This window comes from Elephantulus edwardii, unplaced genomic scaffold (assembly GCF_000299155.1).
Source record: "Elephantulus edwardii isolate Elephantulus edwardi_28Jun2011 unplaced genomic scaffold, EleEdw1.0 scaffold00241, whole genome shotgun sequence".
NCBI lineage: Eukaryota > Metazoa > Chordata > Mammalia > Macroscelidea > Macroscelididae > Elephantulus > Elephantulus edwardii.
In genome coordinates this window covers 3707432-3731784 of record NW_006399991.1, presented here as the reverse complement: position 1 = coordinate 3731784, position 24353 = coordinate 3707432, and the positions used below count along the sequence as shown (strand labels likewise).

Genomic DNA, 24353 nt, shown 5'->3' with positions numbered 1-24353 from the left:
AACTGATGCCTTTGAGCTGTGGTGCTGGAGAAGAGTATTTAGGGTACCATGGACTGCTAACAAAACAAACAGATTTGTCCTGGAAAGGGTTAAACCGGGTGCCAAGGATACTGGAGGCAAGGATTCTGGGGTTCCGTCTAACATACTTTGGACCTGTTGTAAGGAGGGACCAGTTCTTGGAGAGGGACATCATGCTTGGGAGGGTGGAGGGACGGCATAGGAGGAGAAGGTCCTCTATGAGGTGGATTGATTCAGTGACTGGACTGGGGTAATCAGAATGGGTTATCGGAGACAGTGAGATTGGCACAGGACAGAGCAGAGTTTAAGGTTGTTGCACATAGGGTCATTATGAGTTGCAAGCAACTCTACGGCACATAACAACATCAACATCAAGATGTCATTCAACTACTGACTGAGTTGTCTTTTTTAATGGTGGTCACGTGTTTATAAACTCTAGATGTCTCATTGGTCCAGGGGACATGTCACTCAGTCACACTGCTAGCTTTTTCCATGGGGCTATGAGTACTGATTGGAGGAGAGGTGGTTCATTCTAGTACACTCTCTGGTTTCACCCTGAGGGCTCATTATAAGTGTCAAAGGCCATAGCCTTCAACATCTCTACATCAAGAAAACAGTCCTTAATATTGGGCCATAGGTAACATCCTGATAAATGGAGGGAAGATTGAAGTGGTTTTATCTTGCTTAGATCCACTATCTACACCCTTGGCAGCAGCATTCAACAAAACAAAAATGTATTGGATTGGGAAAGTTTGCAGTCAGGGACCTCTTGAAGGTACTGAGGAGCAGTGATGCAGTTTTGAAGACTAAGGTGTGCCTGATCTAAGCATCACTGCTTCTCAGGACCTTGAGGAGGTAAAAATTTATTTGGTAAAGATTGTTAAATACATGGGCTGTCCAGTGGAAATGAAGTTGATGAGGGTGAGCAGTGTCTGTTGTCATCATGGCCAACCCTTAGTGAAATCTTACTGTGTACCAGGTGTTGGACTAAATACTGTGGCTATATTAACCTATTAATCTCCACTTTCTAAAGGTGAGTATCATTTTTCCATTTTACAGATGTGAAAAAAAGGCAGAGTGAAGTTTTTTGCTCACTGTCACTCTGTTTATAGGTGACAGAGCTGAAATTTCTGTCTCTGAAATGTTACTAATTATAAGGAAGGTACAAAGTTTAGGCTGAGCTGTGAAGGCCAAGCAAGAAAGGCAGGAAAGAACATGGCAGAGGTGGGTAGATGGAAATCATTAGGGTGGTTCCAGGTGAACATGTGATCATTTATGAACTAGAGGGACTTTGATGATGAGGATATGGGAGTAAGACGCTGGTGCACACTTGGGGAGCAAGATTGAATTGAAAGAGGAGGCCTGGGTATGGGAGCTGGAAAATCAGACTGGAGGTTCTGACTGGAAGCAACAGAGTTAACTATGTTGCTTTAGTTAAAATCAGAACCCTGGAAAAGGGTGCTTAGGAATTCTGAGTGGAATTAGAGCATAGGTTAAAATAGCTGCTCAATGACTGTTAGAAAAGTGGCCTGGTCTGCAATCCTTTCCAGCCTGGATATTTGCCCCTGGCACTGGGTTTAGGGCAGGAGGGGGAGGTGTAATGTAGTCTGTAACTTCACATAAAGGTCAGATCTATAAATGTGTGAAACTTTTGGGGGGAAACTAAGAAAAGGGGATAAATAATGAACACTGCATTGAAACAGAAATACATGATTAGGTATTATTTGCATGACAATAGTCCAGAATTAGGTGCCTAGCAAAATGGACTTGCTGGTGGGGGAAGGGAGGAAATTGTGCAACAATGAAAGAATCTTTTTAAAGAGAAAAGCCAGTGGGGAAGGGGGTGAGGGTGGGTGAGTAGGGAGGAAATGAATGGATGGAAATGTAGGTTTTATGTACACTTATGTTAAAATAGTTAAAAAAAGTAAAAGGTGAAACTTTGTACATTTATATCCACCCTGTCTCTCGAGTGATTCCTAGCAGTTTCTGAATACCTCCAGAGTTTGGAGTTTGGAACAAACAGTTTGCAACTGAGAATTTTTATATTGTTTAAACATCGTACTTGAAGATCCTACTTTACTCATCTGTGCACAGTATGATGAGTAATGGGAAATATGGAACGTCTCTGACTAAAAGATACTAGACTCATTTCCCTAGGGAATACTTTTGGGCTGGAGGTAGACTTTTAAAAAAAAATTTTATTTTATTATTATTTTTTAATTTTTTTAAATTTTATTATTTTGTGTGTGTGTACTGTCAAATCAGGTCTTACTGGTGCAGGAGGAGATTGTCCCTCCTTCTCCAGTAGAGGCCATGGTGGATTTGAACTGCACACCTCTGGGATTGCAGTGCATGGAGGTAGACTTTCATAACAGGTAATGGGCTAGACCAGATAGGTGTTTGTGTGAGTTCAAATTGTGGCTATCCCAGATAAATTCCAGTTCATTATCACCTCAAGTGTCTGTCAAGTTCATTGGGTCTTATTTCACTCAAAATTAGCTACGTTTTTTTGCCCATATTAGTCCAGAGACTCCTGAATCAGCTTATTGTTTCCCCTGTGAAATCCCATTACTACTGATGTGTTCTGCGTATCTATTTCTGTACTTGTAACCACAGATCATTGGAATAGCTAAGATCTTTTTCACATTTCAAGACTCGCTTTTTGTTCCTTTGCTTGATACCACTACACACTGAGAGTATATGCCGTTAGATACTCTGGAGTCCATTCTGACTCCTAGTGACCCCATGTCCAGCAGAAACCTTGCCTGATCCTGCACCGTTGTCACAATCTTTGCTGTCCTGTTGTTGCTACTACTGTGTCAAACCATATTGTGTGTTTTTTCCTCTTTTTTTAATTGACATTCTATTAAACATGTCACCCTCCTCCAGGAACTGGATCCTCCTGGTAACACATCCAAAGTGTGTGAAGTATTGCCATCCTTGCTTCCAAGGAGCATTCTGACTAGACTTGTTACAAAATAAGAGCTTGTTCATTCTTTTGGAAGTCTATGATATATTCATTATTCTTTACCATTGTCATAATTCACTTGATCAGTCCTTCATTCTTCCTTCTTCATGGTTCAGCTTTCATGTGCACGTGATGTTAGGTGCTGTTATGAGCAACAAATCAGAACCTTGCTCTGTCCTGCGCCATCCTCACTGTCTCTGCTATGCTGCAGTTCACTGTTGCTATGTTGGACCATATTGTTGAGGATCTTGCTCTCTTTCTCTGACCCCACCACCTTTCCCAGCATGATATCTTTTTCCCAATGACTGACCGACCTCTCCTGACAGCATTCACAGAGTATGTGAGATGAATTTTCACTATTCTTTCTTCTAAGGAGCACCCTGGCTGCACGTCCTCTAAGACACAGGGGGTGCTTATGAAGTTGATCAAATGTAACTTGGCTTGGACCAGACATGCTTTAGGTTTCAAAAAGACATGCTTGCCTTTCCCCCCTTTTTCCATTTTTAGGGGAAAATACCAAACAAACTAAAAAAAACAAACCCAAAACAAAACAACCAAAACCTCAATCCTTTAAAGAAGCATTTACAGCAGATTTGCCCAATGTGTCATTTTATTTCTTGACCGCTGCTTTCATGGGTATTAATTGTAGATCCAAGGACAATACTTGACAATTTCTGTCTTCATCTAACATGGTATTTGTTGGCCCATTTGTGAGGACTTTTATGTTGACATGTAATCTGTACTAAAGGCTATAAGTGCTTCATGTCTTAGTTTCAGTAATCAAAGTTGTGTCACCTGCTTACTGCAGATTGTTAATGAGTCTAATTTTGATGGCCGTGTTCTTCATGACTGGAGTTTGTTCCACCTGAATTTCAAAGTCATCTCAAAAATAGCTTTAATACTTTCTTAGACTCTAATTATATATAACTTTAAGCCTGGAACCGAACTTGATCTGGTGACTCAATGTTTAGTCTAATGATGGACAAATCTATCTGTAAAGTGAACAGTAACATCAGAGTGGTACAGACTTCCTAGAACAATCAACCATATAACAGCAGAATGGTACTGTTTGCCCAGAGGTGAAGCTCAGAAGGTTGGAAGTGATAGGAAAGAAGAATAAATGAAAATAGGAAGCACAAAATGAAATAAACATGAATTGTTGCTATGATAATGAATTTTCTCAATGTAGAGAAATTGATGCTTTTGAATTGTGTTGGTGAACAATATAGAATATGCCATAGACTCCCAAAAGAAAGAGCAAATTTGTTTTGCAAGAAGAACAATTAAGAATATGTGTTAGAGGTGAGGATGATGAGGCTTTGTTGCATATACTTTAGGCATCTTATCAGAAGGGGTTTTCCCTTCTTAACCACTGGACCAATTGGCAGCATTAGGATGGATGGTGAAGAGATTGAGATTGTTCACAGCTTTAGTTTGCTTGGCTCCACAGTCAACACTCTAGGCACCAGTAGACAGGAAATTAAAAGATGTATTGCCATGGAAAAGTCTGCTGTTAGGGACCTTTCCAAAGTACTGAAGATCTATGGTGTCTCTCTGGAGACTAAGGTGCATCTGATACAGGCCATGGTCTTTGTAATCACTTGTTATGCATCAGAGAGTTGGACAGTGACTAAGGATAGAAGGAGAAATGATGCCTTTGAGCTCTGGTGCTGGAGAAGAGTATTGAGGGTACCATGGACTGCTAGGAAAACAGATTCATCCTGGAAAGGGTTAAACTCGGTGGCTTACTAGAGGCAAGGATTCTGGGGCTCCGTCTAACATACTTTGGACCTATTGTAAGGAGGGACCGGTCCTTGGAGAGGGACAGTATGCTTGGTAGGGTGGAGGGACAGCGCAGGAGGGCAAGGCCCTCTGTGAGGTGGATTGATTCAGTGACTGAGGTAATCAGGATGGGTGTATCGGAGACAGTGTGATTGGCACAGGACAGAGCAGAGTTTAGGGCTGTTGTACATAGGGTCGCTATGAGTCACAAGCAACTTGACAATGACAACAACAACAACAACAACAATCAGAAGGGGCCAGTCCTTGGAAAAGGATGTCATTATTTGAGAAGTGCCAGGTCAGGGAAAGAGAATACCCTCAGGTGGAATTTATACAGTGTCTGCAACTATGGGATTAAACACAGCAGAGATTAAGAAGCTGGCTCAGTGTGGTGGTCAAGACAATGTGGTATTGGTACAATGAAAGACGCATAGATCAATGGAATAGAATTGAGAACCCAGAAATCAGTCCATCTACTTATGGTCAGCTGATTTTTTTTTCTTCCCTATACTGGTTTATTTACAAAGTTTGAACACATTGTTTTTCACACTGCATCTTTCCCATTTCCTTAACCCACTCCTCCCTCTACCCACCAAGTAGTGCAACCCTATGATTAACAACATCCCCTCCGCTTCCACCCTTCTCCCACCTCTTCATACTCATTCTACAATAATGGTTTTATAAAGTATTTGCTTTATGGGACTGAGTGAGTTCGCTTAGCATAATGCTTTCCATTCCCTCCCAAGTTAGGGAGTAATTTACAAAATCGTTGTTCCTGCATGCTGCATAGTATTCCATTGTGTGAATGTACCATAATTTCTAAGTCTATTTGATTGTGATTGGACATCTGGGGCTGTTTCCATGTTCTTGAGATGGCGAATAACGCTGCTATGAACATTAGTATACAAGTTTGCATTTGGGCCTCAGTTCTCATTTTCCTGGGGCATATTCAAAGCAGTGGAATAACTGGGTCATATGGAATTTCTATGTTCAGCTTTTTGAGGAAGCGCCAAACTGCCTTCCAGAATGGTTGTACCATTTTACAATTCCACTAATAATGTGTAAGAGTTCCTATCTTGCCACATCCTCTCCAACATGTATTACTTGCTGTTCTGTTAAACTTTGCCACTGCTACTGGAGTGAGATGGTATCTGATTGAGGTTTTGACTTGTATCTCTCTTATTGTCAGTAGTTTGGAACATTTCTTCATGTGTTTGTTGTCTGTTTAAATATCTTCCTCTGTGAAAATTCTTTCCATGTCTTTTTGGCATTTTGTAATTGGGTCATGAATCTTTTTCTTGTGGAGGCCAGGGAGTGTTCTGTAAACTTTCATCATGAGACTATCAGCTGAGATAGTATTCCCAAATGTTTGTTCCCACTCATTAGGTTTTCTTTTCACCCTGTTGCAAAAGTTTGCAATGTGCATAGGGGATTTAATTTTTACCAGGATTCCATTCATCAATTTTATCATCTTCAGATTGTGCATTTCTAACTGTATTTGGCTTGATTCCACTTTGTCTCTTATGAACTTATGGTTTTTGGTTTTATTCTTAGGTCTCTGATCCACCTTGAGTTGATTTTTGTGTATGGTGTGACATGTGGATCCTGTTTCAGCTTTCTAAAGGTAGCAGCCCAGTTTTGCCAGCACCATTTGTTGAAAAGTGGTCAACTGGGAAATGACAGCCTTTTTAACAAATGGTGCTGGCAAAATTGCAAAACTATCTGTAGAAAACTCAAGATCCACACCTCACTCCATACACAAAAACCAACTCAAGGTGCATCATGGACTAAAACCAAGGACTATAAACTTCATTAGAGAAATGTTGGAAGAACTCTAGAAGCCCTAATCCACAACATAAACAGTCTTTCAAGCATCCTGAGAAACCTACAACCAAGAGAGGGTAAAATAGATGAATGGGACCTTCTAAGATGAAAATCCCTATGCACATCTAAAAACTTCTCCAAGAGGGTAAAAAGGGAAACCACAGACTGGGAAAAATACTTGTGTGATAAAGGACTTATATCTAGAATTTATAGAATACCCAAGCACCACAACAAGATAAAGGTAAACAACCCAGTTGCAAAATGGGTGCAGTATATGACCAGACACTTCACCAAAGAAGTCATTCAGATGGCAAACAAACTCATGAAGAAATGTTCAAAATCCCTAGCTCTAAGAGAGATGCAAATCAAAACAACTATGAGATATCATCTAACCCCAGTAAGAAAAGCAAAATTCAACAGAAAGCAAACATCAAATGCTGGTGAGGTTGTGGGGAAACTGGAACCCTTATTCACTGTTGATTAGTGTGTAAAATGGTACATCCACTGTGGAAGGCTGTATGGTGCTTTCTCAAAAAGTTGCAAATAGAAATACCATTTGACCCAGCAGTTCCACTACTGGGAATTTACCCTAAAGAATGCGTAACTGCCACCCAAGCAGATATGTGCACACCCATGTTTATTGCAACTTTGTTCTCAATAGCAAAGAGCTGGAAACAACCCAAGTGCCCATCAACAAACGAATGGATAGAGAAGCTTTGGTATATTCACACAATGGAATACTAGGCTGCATTGAAAAACAAGGAATTAATGAAATATTAATGGAATTCAAGGAATTAATGAAATATGAAAGTGGATGATCCTAGAGGGCATTTTGCTGAGTCAAATATCTCAGTCACAAGAGGACAAATAGTGTCTAGGGCCACTCTTGTAAAACAGGACTGACATCGGGGTTGAGGGAAGACAGAGAAGGAGGGGAGGAATGATACATTGAAACAGATGAGGGAGAGAACTGTTCAAAAGGGATAGGATATATGATTGGGTATTATCATGACAGGAGTCCAGAAGGCTACACAGTGGAGTGGACTTGGAGGGAGGGATTGCATAACAATGTTTTACTTTTCAAGGAGAAGAGTGACTTGGGGGAAGGGGGTGGGCAGGGAGAAAAGTGTAACAATGAATGACTGGAACCCCTAAGTCTCTGTAAACTTTAATTAAAATTAATTTTAAAAAATCAATTAAAAAAAGTTAAAAGGTATTCCAGAATAATCTTCCTTGAGTCTTGGTTATATTGTTGAGTTAATTATACTATATTTTTCAAGTATCATTTAAACAGATAACTGGTCACATAATGCTTCTACACTGAAAGAATTCACTACATACAAAATGACAAATGCTCACCCCAAGCACATAGACTATCACTGGAAAAAAAATGCACTGGTCAGTCAGAACCATGTCAAGTCAACTATTATGGAAGTGGCATATTCACAATACAAACTGTGCTAGCGCTTTCTTTTCAAGCCTAACTCTGAAACAGGTACAGCTTGGAAACCACTTCCCCAATCTGTCAAAGTGGTGAGACTAGGCAGCTGGATGTACTGTAGATGTTGTTGCGCAGTCCATTTTCATGGCCATGCTGGGCCTTGGAGCCAGCATAGCAGCATTGTAGTCACTGATGGGATTCTGGAAGCTCAGTCCTCAGTGTCTGAGGAGAGTACTGTGGAGGCTGCTGCGTAGCTGTGATGTGCTTGGTTCAGGTTGAGGTAGGCAGCATGTGGATATGAAATGCTGATAGTCTGATGTCATGACCAGTCCGCCTGAGGTTATGATAGAAGGAACAACTCTCACCTCTTTCAGGGGGTTCTAGGGTGTGACTGCTGTCTTGATTCCCTGGGGACTGGTTCTATTTGTGGGGTTCTTATCACTGCTGCTGCTGGTTCTTTATGTCTCCTTTGTCATTGAGTTCTTCTGTTAAAAATTATCATGACAACCGGCAAAAAAATGTCCGATATAGGAAGTGGGTCTTAGAAATAGGGATCCTGCATAGCATGTGCTGAGGTAATTGTCTTGCTTGAGTCCTTGGTAAACAATTTCTTAAGCAAGTCGCATGCATTACTATCTGCTATAACCTTACGTTTTTTTCATACACTTGATAAAGCTGCAGTTGGTATACATATTCTTTTGAAATTTCATTAATGTTGAATGTTCAGACATCTTTTTCTATCTTCCCAATCCTTATCCACAGATAATGCCATTATATTAGTGAATATTTGTGAATATTCTGTCCAGCTGGTCATGGTGATAAAGGATTACTAATTTTGAAGTCCGCTTGTCAGCAGTAAAATGCTGGTTCTGATGTTAGTTCTGCAAATGTACACCATATAGCTCAGATATCAATAGTTTTGGTGTCTTCTTGTCAACAGTGACATGGTAGTTCTGACATTAGAAATTCTGCAGATGTACACCCTATAGTCCATACATATATCAGTAGCTTTGACATCATGTTTTGCTCCAAGAAACAGTTGTGGCGCTTGGTATCAGAATGTTACCAAGAATGTTACTAATGAATCCACAGCTGCTAAAAGCTTCAAAAGTGAATTAAATAATCAGGAATAGCCCGAATCAGCAATTTTTGCTCTTATTTGCTCAGGACCTTTACCCAGGTTCAGGTTGTGAATCCCATTCAGAATCTGATACAGGAGTGACTTCACCATTCCCCGAAATAACTGACTGGCTCTTGCTTGTCTTTGTAGTTCTTTGAGACTTGAGTATATACTTTAGTCAAATAGAAGCCACACTCTATTAGAATGAGACACAAACACCTTTTGAAGAAAATGATGTTTGGATGCTTAAGCTGTAGAACTAATTCTGTGTCTCTGCTTGCTGACATGGAGATCCCAGTTCCTTCTATTTGTCTTAAAGCAAAATCTTTATAATTGGCTTATGTAGACATAAGTGCCTCACCTACTTTACAGCCCTCATATTCAGATAGGCTCTTGACGTACTCCCGCTTGCTGCTTAGCTTCACTTTAAAGTCATAGTCCATTGTCACAGCTGTGTAATAGGGAAAGATCATTCATCTGTTCTTTTGGGTAGAATGCTTCTCTGTCATCTGTTGGTTTTTAAAGCTAAGCATCCAAAGTAAGATAGATTAAGAAGAAGGATTGGCCACCTGCTTTGGAATTAACAGGCTTTCAAAAACTTTATGTACAATAGAACACTGTTAGCTTACACTAGCAGATATGGCACTGGAGGCTGAGGCCTCATACTGGGAAACACAAAGGAGGAACAGTTGCAAGCAGACACTAGTGATTACAATGTGGAATGTAAGAAGTATGAATGTAGAAAAATTGGACATTGTTAAAGAAAGAAATGAAATGCATCAGGACATTTTGAATTAGATAATCATAATCTGCTATGCTGGAAGTGGAAGTGAAAATGTGGGGGGAAAGAGGTTGTACTCATAGTCAAGAAGATAATTTTTTTCTTTTCTTTAAAATTTTTATTTTGTGTTGGTTTACTTAAAAAGTTCATATATATTGTTTCTCACACTGGATCTTTCTCATTTCCATTACCCACCCCTCCCTTCACCCATCAAATTGTGTGACCTTATGATTCCTTGCCTATCCTAACCCCTCTGCTCCCTGCACCCTTTGGATCCTCATTATGCTACAATAGTGATCTTATACAGTATCTGTACTTTTGGGACTGAGTTAGTCCATTCAACAAAATGCTCTCCAGTTCCTACCAAGTTAGGTAGTAATTTATAAAATCACTGGTCCCGTATGCTGCATAGTATTCCATTGTGTGAATGTACAACAATTTCTCCATCCAATTTGATTGTGGTTGGACATTTGGGCTGTTTCCATATTCTTGGCGATAGTGAATAATGCTGTTGTGAACATTGGTGTACAAGTGTCTATTTGTGCCTCACTTTTCATTTTCTTGTGGTATATTCCAAAGAGTGGAATAGCTGGGTCATTTCTATGTTCAATTTTCTGAGGAAACACCAAACTGCCTTCCAGAGTGGCTGTACCATCATACAGTCCCACCAACACTATATAAGAGTGCCACATCCTCTATCTTGCCACATCCTCTCCAACTTTTATTACTTACTGTCCTGTTAAACTTTGCCACTGGTACTGGAGTGAGATAGTAGGTATCTCATTGTGGTTTTGATTTGCCTCTGTCTTATGGCCAGTGATTTTGAGCATTTCTTCATGTGTCTCTTGGCCATCTGAATATCTTCCTCTGTGAAAAGTCTTTCCATGTCTTTTGCCCATTTTGTAATTTTTTTTATCAAGGAAGACTATTTCTAGATCCATTTTCAAATACAATATTGTGAGCAACAGGATAATATCCATACACATACCACTATCATTAATACCACTATCATTCAGATATAGATATAGAGATATATAGATAGATAAATACACACACACACACACACATCCACAACCAGAGCCAAAGAGGGAGGAAATAGAAGATTTCTACCAACTTTTGCAGTCAGAAATCAATTGATCATGCAGTCAGGTTGTATTAATGATAATAGGTGACTGGAATGCAAAAGTTGAAAACAAGGAAGAAGGATCAGTTGTTGGAAAACATGGTATTGACAGAAATGAGGTTGGAGAACAAATGATACAATTTTGTATCATCAATGATTTATTCATTGCAAATATCTTTTATAAGAAACACAAACACAGACTATACATAGGGATTTCACCTGATGGTCTGCACAGGGATCAGATTGATTAGATCTATGGAAAGAATTGTTGGAGAAGCTCAGTATCAGCCATGAAAACTAGGCCAGGTGCTGATTGTAAAAACAGAACATCAACTACTCGTATGCAAGTTCAAACTGAAGCTAAAGAAAATGAAATAAAATCCACAAGAACCACAATTTGACCTTGACTCTGTCCGAACTGAATTAAAAAACCCTTTTAAAGAACAGGTTTGAGTTTTGTACACTAATGAACGAAGATCAGATTAATTATGAGAGGCTATCAAGAATGTCATCTATGATGAATGCAGAAAGTCCTTACAAAGACAGAGGAGGAAGAAAAGACGTAGATGGTGTCAGAAGAGACTGTGATGATTATTGCACTAGAGCATTGAGAAGCCAAAGCAAAGAAATTAAGGAGCTAAACAGAAAACTTCAAAGGGCAGATTGGGAAGACAAAGCAAAGTATTATAATGAAATGTGCAAAGAGCTGGAGTCGGAGAATCAAAAGGGCCAAACTCTTCTTGGCATTTCTTAAATTGAAGGAACTGAAGAACAAATACAGGTTTCGAGTTGCAATTTTTAAAGATGCTATGGACAGAATATTGAATGATCCAGGATGCATCAATAAAAGATGAAAGGAGTACACAGAGTCACTGCCAAAAAGAATTGGCTGACACTGAAGAATTTCATGTAACAGCATATGACCAAGAGGCAATGGTGATGAAGGAGGAAATTCAACCTGCTCTGCTCTAAAGGAATTGTCAAAAAACAAGGCCCTAGGAATTGACGGAATATCAATTGACATATTTCAGCTAACAGATGCTACCCTGGATGTACTCAACAAGTTGTACCCAGAAATGTGGAGGACAGCTACCTGGCCAGAGATCCATATCTATTCCCATTCCAAAAAAGGGTGATTGATCCAACAGTTGTTGTTATGTGCTGCTGACTCGCTTGCGACTCATAGCAGTGACCCTGTGTACAACAGCTCTCTGAACCTTGCTCAATCTTGAGCCAACTTTACTGTCTCTGACACACCTGCCCCCATTACTCCAGTCACTGAGTCAGTCCATCTCATTGAGGGTTTTCCCCTTCTGTGCTGTCCCTCCACCCTCCCAAGCATAATGTCGGTCTCCAAGGACTGGCCCTCCCTTGCAGCATGCCCAAAGTATTTCAGAAGGAGCTTCAGCATCCTGGTTTCACCTTCTCCAGGATTAACCTGTTTGTTCTCTTAGCAGTCCATGGTATACTCAATACTCTTCTCCAGTACCACAATTCAAAGGCATCATCAGTTCTCTTCTGTCATCCCTAGTCATTGTCCAGCTTTCTTTTTTTTAAAAATTTTTTATTGCTGTTTTTAATGCTCTAAAAATTTTTTTTATTATTAATTTCAATGAAAATTTACAGATACTTTGGATTTTCATTCATTCATTGTTGCACTTTTCTCCCCTGCATACCCCCCCAGTACACTCTCCACTTGGAAAAAGAAAAGAAAAATTCTTTCATTGTTTTACAGTCCCTCCCCACCCAGGTCCACTCCACTATGCAACCTTTGCTCTGGACTCCCATCATGACAAAAATAACCTAATCACATATCCCTTTTAAACAGTTTTCTCCCTCATTTGTTTCAATGCAGTATACATTATTGAACCTATCTTTCTCAGTCTCCCCCCAGCCCTAGGTCAGTCCTGTTTTACAACAGTGGCACCATGCAGTATTTGTCCTTTTGTAACTGAGATACTTCACTCAGCATAATGTCCTCCAGGGTCACCCATTTTGAATAATATTGCATGAGTTCCTTATTTTTCAATGCAGTGTAGTATTCCATTGTGTGAATATACCACAGCTTCTCTATCCATTCATTTGTTGATGGGCACCTAGGTTGTTTCCACCTCCTTGCTATTGTGAACAAAGCCATGATAAAAATGGGTGTGCATATATCTGCATGGGTGGCAGTTATGGTCTCTTTGGGGTATATTTCCAGTAGTGGAATTGCTGGGTCAAATGGTATCTTTATTTGCAACATTTTGAGAAAGCGCCACACCACCTTCCACAGTGGTTGCACCATTTGACACTTACTCCAAATAGTGAATAAGGGTTTCAGTTTCTCCACAACCTTGCCAGCATTTGTTGCTTGCTGTTCTGTCAAATTTTGCTATTCTTACTGGGGTGAGATGGTACCTCATTGTTGTTTTGATATGTATCTCTCTTAGAGTTAGGAATTTTGAACATTTCTTCCTGTGTTTGTTCGCCATCTGAATGTCTTCTTTGGTGAAGTGTCTGTTCATATCCTGTGCCCATTTTCAGTTGGATTGTTTACCTTTATCTTGTTGTGGTCTGAATGTCTTCTTTGGTGAAGTGATCAGCTTTCTGAAGCATAGCATGTAATTGCAAAAACTATGTTGTGATCCACACAGTCGTTTGCCTTTGTGTAGTCAATGAAACAGACATTCTTTTGGTACTGTTTTCAGCCAGTATCCATCTGACACTGGCAATGATTTTCCAAGTGGCACGGCCTCTTCTAAATCCAGCCTGTACTTCTGGTAGTTCTCTGTTCCAGTCGTTTTGAATAATTTTCAGGAAGATTCTGTTTGCATGTTTTCATTAGTTATACCGTTCAGTAATTTTCACTCTGTTGGATCCAGTCAGTTGGCCAGGTGGTTGTACTCCAGATTTCTTGGAACAACTTAGTGAGTGCACCCAGGGGCAGCATTTGTTTATTGAAATATGTCAATTGGTATGCCATCAATACCTGAAGCTACTTTGAGAAAAACAAGGTTTTCATATGCAACGTATACTTGGACCAGGAAGTGGTCTTCAGAACAGAGCAAGGAAACACTTCGTGGTTCAAAATTATAAAAAAAGTACTACGTCAGGATGTGTCTTCTCTCCCATACCTTTCCAATCTGTGTTTGGAACAGATCATTTAGGAAGCTGGGCTTTATGAGGAGGAATGTGGCATTAGGATTGGAGGAAGACTCTACAACTTATGTTATGCAGATGATATAACCTTGCTGAAACTGTGGAGGACCTGAAACATCTGCTGCAGAAAGTCAAGGACTGCAGTCTTCAATATGGATTGAAACTCAGAATAAAACAAAGATTCTCTTCACGGGCCAATTGATAGCACCATGATAGATATTGAACTCCATCTCACATACTTTGGACATGTTGCCAGCAGAGACCAGTCCTTGGAGAAGGACGCCTTGCTTGGAAGGGTGGAGGGACAATACAGGAGAGGAAAACCCTGGATGAGATGGATTGACTGGGGTGATAGGGGCAATAGTTGCAGGCAACTTATTGGCACATAAGAACAACAACTGCAGTTTTTGATGCTATCAGCAGCACTTTGTTTCAGAAATAGATAGCTAATCTAGTATGTGTTAGTCTTGAAGTTCTACTGAAACCTTTCGTGCCGTGGGTGACCATGCTGATACTGAAATACCACTGACAAAGCAATGTTTAAGCCACCTCAATCAATATATCATCTGGCAGGAATGTTAGGGTCTTCCTTGTAGGTGTGTATATCATTGACAGTATTGTTCTTTGGAATGGTATATTTGTCAAGAAAGGTGACACTATCTTCAGTTTGTCATTCTTTACATAATGGGTTCTTTGTTTATGCCATGCATCCCTAGTACAATTCCAACTTGTCCATAGCAAAGCTGTCAGTGAAATAGGTGTGGTTTTGAGTACAGTACAGCTATCTCTGAACCTCAAGTCTTGCCCTTGTTTCCTTAGTTCTCTAGTAGGGGCCACTTAACTTCCTGGAGCAACAGTTTTTGATTAAATAGTGCTGACTGTATCTACCTACTTCTGTAACAGGGCTGTTGAGGCTCCAGTGAATAATGCTGAGCACAGAGCTCTCCTTTGGAAGATTATAACTGATTTTCTCATTTATCTTTCCCCCCAACACAGATTGACCTCGCCATTGATGGTGCCGATGAAGTAGATGCAGACCTCAACCTTATCAAGGGTGGTGGGTGAGTGTTGCAGGCGTTTTCTGCTGAGTCATTGGAGCCGACCATAGTGGAGAGTAAACAGTTCTGTGGTGGTGCGTGTGAGAGCATTGTTAGCATGTGACCTTGGAGCCGGCCTGGGCTCCTGGACTTGCTGACTGGAAACTTGGAGTTCTTGATGGGTTTGTTACATATGTTTGCAGTCTTCTGTTGACTTACACTCTAGCCAAAGGGCTCTACTGTGTGCTGTTAGGCATTACCACACAGAGGTGACGGTTTACACTGTGCTTACATTGTGAGCACAAAATAGAAGCCCCTTCCAGTAAAGGCAGAGTTACACCACATAATGTAAGTCCATAAAGCAAGCACAGTGTAACATGGAAGTGGGGCCGACTGTGGTGAAGTAGAGCATGTGACCACCTTTCTGCGGGGAGACCACTTTTGTGCTCTAGCTAATACAGACTAAGAACTGTACAGATCAAACCAGATGGGTCACTGGGGTGGACTAGGCCTGTGCATCAGAGCACAACCTTTGCTTTAAAGCTGTATGTATTGAGAAAGGCATGAGACATTTATTAGAAGTTTAGGTACTGGTCATTTATTAAGTGAGGGGTGTGGTAGATGAGTTTAAAAGGTAAAATCCTGTTCTCTTGGTCCTTGTAACCAAGCAGCCTTTTTGGAGTGACTAACAATTTTTTTAGATTATACTTTAGTGTGTATAGGCATTTTTACATATATTTCGTTTTCTAGAGTGTGTTGATGACTGGCAGATAGGCAGTCATCCCCTGACGTACCTACTTGCCACATATCCCCTTGGCTGTCAGTCACTGAGAGGGCTGGTTGTTTAAACCTTCCCTGACTTTGCATGTGCTGCACCTATAATACTTGCCACGTGCACATGGCACTCTCTCCACGCTTCCTCCCTAGTGACTCACGCATGGCATTTTGACTGGGACTCATCAGTTTCTGCAAGTTCAAAAGACCAGGCCAGTTTGGAATCTCTGTAATACATACAACATGGCAGGGGTAGGGATATTTAAGAATAAAAAGTTCCATTTCCCAATTCTTGTAAGTGCCAGAATTGTCCATGAACAAGTCTGTCTAGGAGTAAGACTAATAAGGATGTTCCTTAGAGACAAAGATGGTGCAGCTTGGTCTTACATGCTTTGGGCATGCTGTCAGGAGGGGAAAGATATGCTGGGAAATGTGTAGAGTTAGAGAAAGAGGAAGATCCTCAACATGATAGATTGACACAGTGGGCTGGAGCATATCAGAGCTGGTGAGCATGGAGCAGGGCAGGGCAAGGTTTGTAAGATTTCTGTGAGTCGTAGTGGCACCAAACAGCAGCAGCATATCTGACCTTCATTCCAAAGTTGAGCTGTAATTTTTGTTTTTAAATCCTGTGTTGTTTATTATTATTTTTAATATTAAATACTGTGTTCACTTGCCTCTTCCAATTTTCAGAGGCTGCCTGACTCAGGAGAAGATTGTAGCCGGCTATGCCAGCTGCTTCATTGTGATTGCTGATTTCAGGTATGATGCCAGGTGTTCTGAATGCCCTCACCCATAAACCAGGGAGACTGGGCCCTAGGCCTCAGCCCCATTTTATGGAAGGAGAAAAAGAAGTGGAAGGATTACCTGATGTTCAGAGGTCTTGAGGACTGGTGGCTATGACTTAGGACAGAGTCTGGAATGACATAGGCTCTGCTTTGTTGCTGAAAGCAGAATCTCAATACTTTATTTCTTGTGCTTTGTGGGAAGAAGGAGTGTGCACAGGGCATGTCTTCTGGTGCCGCTTGTTTGATCTGCATAGGGCTCCCAGGATGGTGCGGGGTGAGCTACTCATGAGCAGTGGCTCAACCAGGGCTCCTTTCAGGTCAGGCCTTGCCATGCCGATGAGTGTGCAAAGTGCAGGACCAGACATCAGGCAGAAGACACTTGTGTTGAGCATGTTATTAAAAAAAACCCCAACAGCCTCACAATTAGTACTGATTTATTTGGAAATGTTACAGAATAGGCTTAAGTCATGTATTACCTGAGTACCATAAGCCATGTTACATTTAACAGTTTTGTCATGCTACCTTAAAATGTAGTAAAACAGTCAAAAATCTTTGTTGTTTGTCCTTGATGACTTCCTTTGTCTCTCCAGTGTAAAATTACTCCCTGTCTGAATTTTATTATCATCTGGCCCATTAAGCATATTTATTTCCACTGTAATTTTTGACTTTTCCTTTTCAGGAAGGATTCAAAGAATCTTGGGGATCAGTGGCATAAGGGAATCCCCATTGAAGTCATCCCAATGGCCTATGTCCCTGTGAGCCGAGCTGTGACCCGGAAGTTTGGGGGTACAGTTGAACTCCGAATGGCCGTCAACAAGGCAGTGAGTGGCAAGGCAGTTTCTAGAGGGCTTTCTGAATTCTCACATACTGTCCCATTCTATGTTCCTGTTAAGCTCAATATGCTGTTAGTTGAGATTTAGAAACAACTTTATCCAAATGCTGGCTCTTTTTATCCAAATACATTTGGATAAGAAGGCCATATTTAATACAGTTTCGATCCTCATAAATACCTGGGTGGCCTGGTTTGTAGCTTTCAGCATAAGCTTAGGGAAACTCCTTGGTACACAGGTTGTCTTAGGTTCCATGATGGGGTTGATCCCCCCCACCAGTTTCCTCTCTTTTGATGGTTAAATATGAAGTACGATTTTGTGGGGCCGGGAATCCCTGCCCATGAATAACGCACCACACTATTAGTCTCTAGTGTTTCTCTAACTTGAAAGCCAATTGTACAGAATTTATTTCTCTTAAATGTAGTAAATAAACGAGTAAAAAGAATAACTCTAAAGTAGTTACTGAGATAGCGATATAAAAAATTTGAACTGGAACATATGTCTGTCTGTGTTTCGTTGACTATGCAAAGGCATTTATGTGTATCACAACAAACTATGGCTGACTCTGAGAAGAAGAGGAATCTCAGAACATTTGATTGTGGATGGCACTTAACAACAACATACTTGGACCAGGAGGCAGTCGTTAGAACAGAGCAAGGAGACAATACATGGATCAAAATCAGGAATGGTGTACGCCAGAGATGTATTCTGTCTCCATATATTTTCAATATATTTATATATAGATATATATCTATATATATATGTGTGTGTGTGTGTGTGTGTGTGTGTGTGTATGTCATCTGTCAGGCAGGGCTGTATGAAAAGGAATGTAGCATCAGGCCTGGGGGAAGATTCATCAACAACCTGAGTTATGCAGATGACAACCCTGCTTGCTGAAACTGAGGCGGACCTGAAACACTTGGAGCAGAAGATCAAGGACTGCAGCCTTCAATATGGGTTGAAGCTCAGCATCAAGAAAACAAAGATTCTTACTTCCGGGCCAATTGGCAGCATCATTATGAATGGTGAAGAGATTGAAATTGTTAATAGCTTTAATTTGCTTGGCTCCACAATCAACACTCTTTTTTACCAGCAGCCAGGAAATTAAGAGATGAATTGCATTGGGAAAGTCTGCTGTCAGGGACTTCTCCAGAGTGCTGAAGAGCAACGACATCAATCCAGAGACTAAAGTGTACTTGATCTAGACCATAGTCTTCGCAGTTGTTTGTTATGCTTGAGAACTGGACAGTGACTAGGGATGAGAGAGAATTGATGCCTTTGAGTTGTGTTGGAGTAGAGTATTGAATATACCATGGACTGCTAGGAGAACAAACAGGTTCATCTTAGAAAAGGTAAAACTGGGATGCTCCTTGGAGGCAAGGATTCTGAAGCTTCGTCTGATATACTTTGGATATGTTGTAAGGAGGGACAAGTCCTTGGAAGGGACATCATACTTTGGAGTGTGGAGGGACAGCACAGAAGAGGAAGACCCTTGATGAGATGGATTGATTTAGTCACTGGGGTAATGCAGGTAGGTGTGCCAGAGACAATAAGATTAGCGCAGGATAGAGCAGGGTTTAGAGCTCTTGTACATAGGGTTGTTATGAATCACAAGAGACTTGACGGCACATAAAAAAAATAACAACAATTCTGTGCTCATGCCATTTTTATTATGACATATTTTCTTTCCAGTTTGTTTTCTAGACTTTTAAAAAACAGCACGGAGTGGCATCCACTTCCTAAACAGCTTGTCCCTGGAAACTGTGAACTTTGATAAATGTCACTTGTTACAGAGAGGCTTCAGGCCTTTTGTTCATAGGGTTGCTATGAGTCATGCTTGACTTGAAGACAGTCAGCAACAACAACGATAGTAGTTGTTCAGCGCTCTGGTTATGCTTATTTTATAGCTACAAGGAGGGAGGGGGGAGTGGAGTTTCTTGTCCATTCCCTTTCCTTCATAGAGTCCCCCTGTCAGCGCTCATCTCTTCTCTGTGCCGTCAGCATCTGTGTTCCTAAGGAGCTGGCCTGCTTTTCTTCAGGGTGTACTGTTCTTACAGAGCTATTGAGGAATTCTAGATTCATTAACTTAAACTGCCTTCTGCCTGCTTGACCTCAGCACTTCCCACTGCTTTCTGTCTGTCTCCGATAAGAGCCTGTGGGGGGCATTTTGATGATTGTGGTAGTATTGTCCCATTTCACACAATTGAAGATGTGAGAAAATTGTATGATATTGTTATTGGGTACTATTGAGTCAGTTCCAGTTCCAGAAACATAGTAACAAATTATGGAGCACTCCTGTGAGTCTGTGGTCAGTGCTGACACTTCTTTCATGTCACCTTTGCGGCCTTAGGAAGGACCTGTCATTATCTCCATTTTGAAAACTTGGAGACTCACAAGTTGATAACCTCTTGAGATTCCCTTGTCTGCATCCTAAAAATCTCAAATTTAGTTCTTTCTGACTCCAAAATTTTTGTTTGTGATTGTTTTGCACCATTGCCTTCTAGAAAGCACAGGGCAGAGGCCTGGCTGGAACCAGATGGGTTCATTAGGATACTTGTCATGAGTTATTGCCTCCTGTCCCTTTTTTTTGTGTTACTTGTATGTACATCCTCAGTGATTATGGAAAAATGTCTTCTAGGGTCCTGTGGTGACAGATAATGGGAATTTTATCCTGGACTGGAAGTTTGACCAGGTGTACAAATGGAGTGAAGTGAACACTGCTATCAAAATGATACCAGGTATGTGAGTGGTAGTTGCCTGTCCAGGCCCTTCTCAAACGTTTTTGCCTCGGTCACAGGAGGCCCGCTGCACACCATGCGGGCTTTGTAAGACATGCTTGGTACTGGCACTTAATTTATATATACTGTGTATGTGATTCTTCACTTCATGGTACTTGAATGGCTTGCCTTTGACCTTTGTTTGCTCTTCTTCCCCAGGCATAGTTGTTGCTTCTCTAGAAGCTTTGTTGGGTGTGTGTCTTGCAGCCTTTTTCTCTGGGAGTCACCTAGAACAGTCAGGGGATGTAATCTGAAATAAGCTCCCCATTACTGATTAGAATCTTGGCCTCTAGGAAAGATAGTCCCCATAGTTTGCTATGGCCTACATTGTAGATTAGGTGCCTTGTGCCATGTGTTACAGCGATACTTCCCTGAAGAGTGTGGAGAGTGTTCTCAAGGAACTGATGGAAATCTAGGCACAGACGACTGTGACTGTGAGAATCCATGCCTACAGATTACCTAGAATGTGGCTAGTTCCACAGGAATGCACAAAGGCAGGCTTGTTTGGAGAGTTAGGGATGTTTCACTGAGTTAGACATTTCATCTTTGTCTCCGCGTATTCCAGGGGATCTATGTCATCTTTTAAAATGTCTCATTTGAAAAAAAAAAAATAAAAGGTCTCATTTGATCCCATTTTTATGAAGGAGTTATAGAGGAGTAAATGGGCCAGGAAAGCCTAAGTACTTTCCCAAGGTCCACAGCTTGAACATGAGTGGCATTACTATGATGGTAGGCTTATGTGATCTGTTCCCAGATTCTGACTTCATTCTCACTTCCTTGACTGACTAGTAGGCTGAGGAGGGCTTATCTGGCTTGGGGTTTTGGACTGTGGAGAGCCTCTTCTGCAGTATGCTCCAGGGAATGATGGCATGGGGCTAAGGGATTGGATGAAGACTTAACAGGCAGTAGAAAGACAGATTATGCAGATCCTGAGTGTTTGTATGAGGAGATGGACAAAGTGTCAGTCTCATGTCGTCAGAAACATTGAATGTGATGAAACTGGCTAGTGAAGCAGACAAGATGGTTGAGTGAGAGCAGTGACTATGAGTAGAGGCTGGAGTCGGTTACCAGGATGGGATCCTTCTAGCCATGTCCTAGCAGACCGACCTCTCAACAGTGGTTAACCACGAAGGCACTAGCTCTGTGCCTCACTTTCCTTTTCTGTAGAAAGGGCTGCTGGTGGTAGCTGCTTCATTGGATTGCTGGGAGAAATAATGAAGTAAAACTATACTCAACACTTAAGGAAATGATTGCTGAATGAACAACTATCTAGGAAGAAAGGATTGTGTCTTCATTGTTGATTAAAGATAGTACCTTGTGAGTTGTCTGTGTGGTTGGGAATGAAATGTGCTTAATTATGTAGAGAGCTGAGTCTTCCAACCTCACTTTAGTTGGTTGTCTTAGTGGTATTCTGTTGGCATGCAGAAGTATTAAGTCAAAAAGGTGAGTTTGATTATTCATCTTCTCATGCTTAGTTTTTATCATTTTAATTAAAGAGCTAAAGACCCAAGACAGCAGGAGGCAGAAGTGGAGGGTCACTCTTATTTGCCCCTGGTGATAGAGCAGATAATGGGTCTGATCACAGGGCCCTCCTGTGGAGGTGCTGGGTGTCTGTAGTTGCACTTCTTGCAGTGCCCACTAGGGAGTGCCGCTGCTCCTCCTCAGACTTTTCTCGCCTTTATGTAAGCATTAAGATCTTTTAAGGCAGTTTTGCCAAAATTTTACTTTCTACTTTGAACATTTTTACTTTCTTGGAAAAAAAAAAAAAGTAACCTTAGAGTTTACAAATTTTATTAGAAACTGAAACTAAGTTAAAGGGAGAGAGAGGCTAGCTATTAAGTTGTTCCCCCAGGGTCATCAGTGGTTTGTTCTCTCTTTTCTCTTCTTAGTTTGGTCCATTAGACTCCTTGCTGAAACAGGAGCAAGGGATGAATTTGCTTCATGGTGCTAAATTGTCCACCATAGATTGTACCAGTTTACCGCTAATGACTAAGCTGCACCTGATTCAGGCCATGGTCTTTCCAGTGGTCTTTCTGAAAGCTGGATAGTGAATAAGGATGGCCAGAGAAGGATCGATGCCTTTGAGTTTAGGTGTTGGAGAAGAGTGTTGAATAGCCCATGGATGGCCAAAAGAACAGACAGATAAATGTCCTGGAGAAAAGCCAGAGTGTTCCTTGGAGTCAAGGATGATGAAGATTCATCTCACATACTTTGGGCATGTTGGTAGGAGCAGCTCTTCTTGGAGAAGGACATATATCATGCTTAAAAAGATGGAGGGTCAGTGAAGGAGGGGAAGATCCTCAGTAAGATGGATTTGACACAGTGGCTGCTGCAATGGAATCAAGTATATCAGAGAGGTGTAGGGATGGCACAGGATAGAACAGGGTTCAGATCTGTTGTTCATAGGATTACTAGCTGTCATACTAGACTCAGCAGCAGTTCACAACCAGCAAAAATGTATGCAGTTCCTGGTTTCCTTACAAGGCTGTTCTAAGCTCTTGTGGTATAGGCCATAGGATCTGATCCAGAGACAATGCCTTTTAGTGGTTGGAATCCATCAGTGGTTCTATGGGAGAGAGGTCTCCTTGCATGCAGTTTACAGGCTCTGAAAACCTGTTGGAATTGTATTGGCTATGTTGGGTGACCTTTGTTTTGAAATGCCTGCCAAGTCTATTATCATTTATTATTGTTTTTTCCTTACTGACTTGGAGATTGGTGGATTGTAATGGGAGTACTTTGGCATATAGATCACAAATATTTTTAGTTTTGAAGAAATTTTGTCAAGGCTGGTGTATGATTAAAAACAGCAAGGTTTGGGGGGCTACGTAGAGTAGTTTTGGATGGAGAGTTTCTCAGAGAAGATAACTTGTCATCTAGTGTCTGGAAATGAAGATGAGCCAGGAGCTTGAAAATAACCAAGCCAAGAAAAAAGAACACTATTCTGGTAGCTCAGTGAGAGGTAAGGAGTTGTGCTGGACACCCAAAAGCAAGCAGTTCTAATCCACCAGCTACTGCATGGGAAAAAGATGGGCAGTCTCCTCCGTGAGGTAGGAAGAGGATTGTGGACAACTGAAAATCAGTCTTTTCATTGTCCTGGTGAAGGGGAGGACAAGATTTGTGACTGTCCAATGATGCCTGTGGGGGCTGCTTCTGGTGATCCAGCATCCTTGATGCTTTCTTGCCATGGGGAGCTAGAACTAAATGCTCTGTCCTTTTGTTGCAGGTGTGGTGGACACAGGCTTATTTATCAATATGGCAGAGCGAGTCTACTTTGGGATGCAGGATGGCTCAGTGAGCGTGAGGGAGAAACCTTTCCACTGACCTGAAGAAGCAGACGGCGTTCACCCTGTGCCCCTCAGCTGCAGCTGGGGTGGACCTGACTGTCCCACAGCCTTTGCCTTAACATGTCTGTGCCAGATGGACAGCTGGCAAGGGTGGTAGGGGCCTAAGTCAGTCTTCTGAAGTATTGTTATTAATGTCTTTTTAAAAAGAGAAATATAAACATATATTTTTACTACTGAAAACAATCTTTTTTAAAAATAAAGTAGCACTTGATTTCATGTTTTATATGAAACATTTACCAAAAAAAAAAAAAAAGAAAAGAAAGGGAGAGACTCTTTAAAACCTTTGACTTGAGTCTGCTGGGTAAGCTTCTCTGAATTGGATTTTCAGAGTTATGAAAAGTAAACTGGTGTAATAAATAGCTCAACCAAGAGCGATATTTTGATGCCTTACTGGAAACTTTGGGGTTTGTTTACTTGTCTGCCACTCTGTTTTGGTTTTGGTTTTGCTGTGGTTATGTACAATACTCGTTAATCTTAGGATCAAGTTTACATAAATGTGCAGAGTGGACTGTGTGGTGTGAGGATGGGCAATACTTCTGCTGGGAGCAGGTGATGGATTTCGTTAGGATCTCTGCTGGAAGCAGTTATGTGAATAAATTACAATACTG

At 41.1% G+C, this 24353-nt stretch overlaps 1 protein-coding gene across 1 annotated transcript in view; it reads left to right on the top strand.

Moving 5' to 3' along the window:
- The window catches only part of RPIA (ribose 5-phosphate isomerase A), a 63151-nt gene extending 39429 nt beyond the window's left edge, over positions 1-23722 (top strand). Inside the window, exons 5-9 of the mRNA XM_006898948.1 lie at positions 15195-15259; positions 16700-16768; positions 17474-17615; positions 20263-20362; positions 23625-23722. Of these exons, the coding sequence (XP_006899010.1) occupies positions 15195-15259; positions 16700-16768; positions 17474-17615; positions 20263-20362; positions 23625-23722 (474 nt within the window). The remainder of the gene's footprint in view (positions 1-15194; positions 15260-16699; positions 16769-17473; positions 17616-20262; positions 20363-23624) is intronic.
- Positions 23723-24353: the final 631 nt, after the last annotated feature.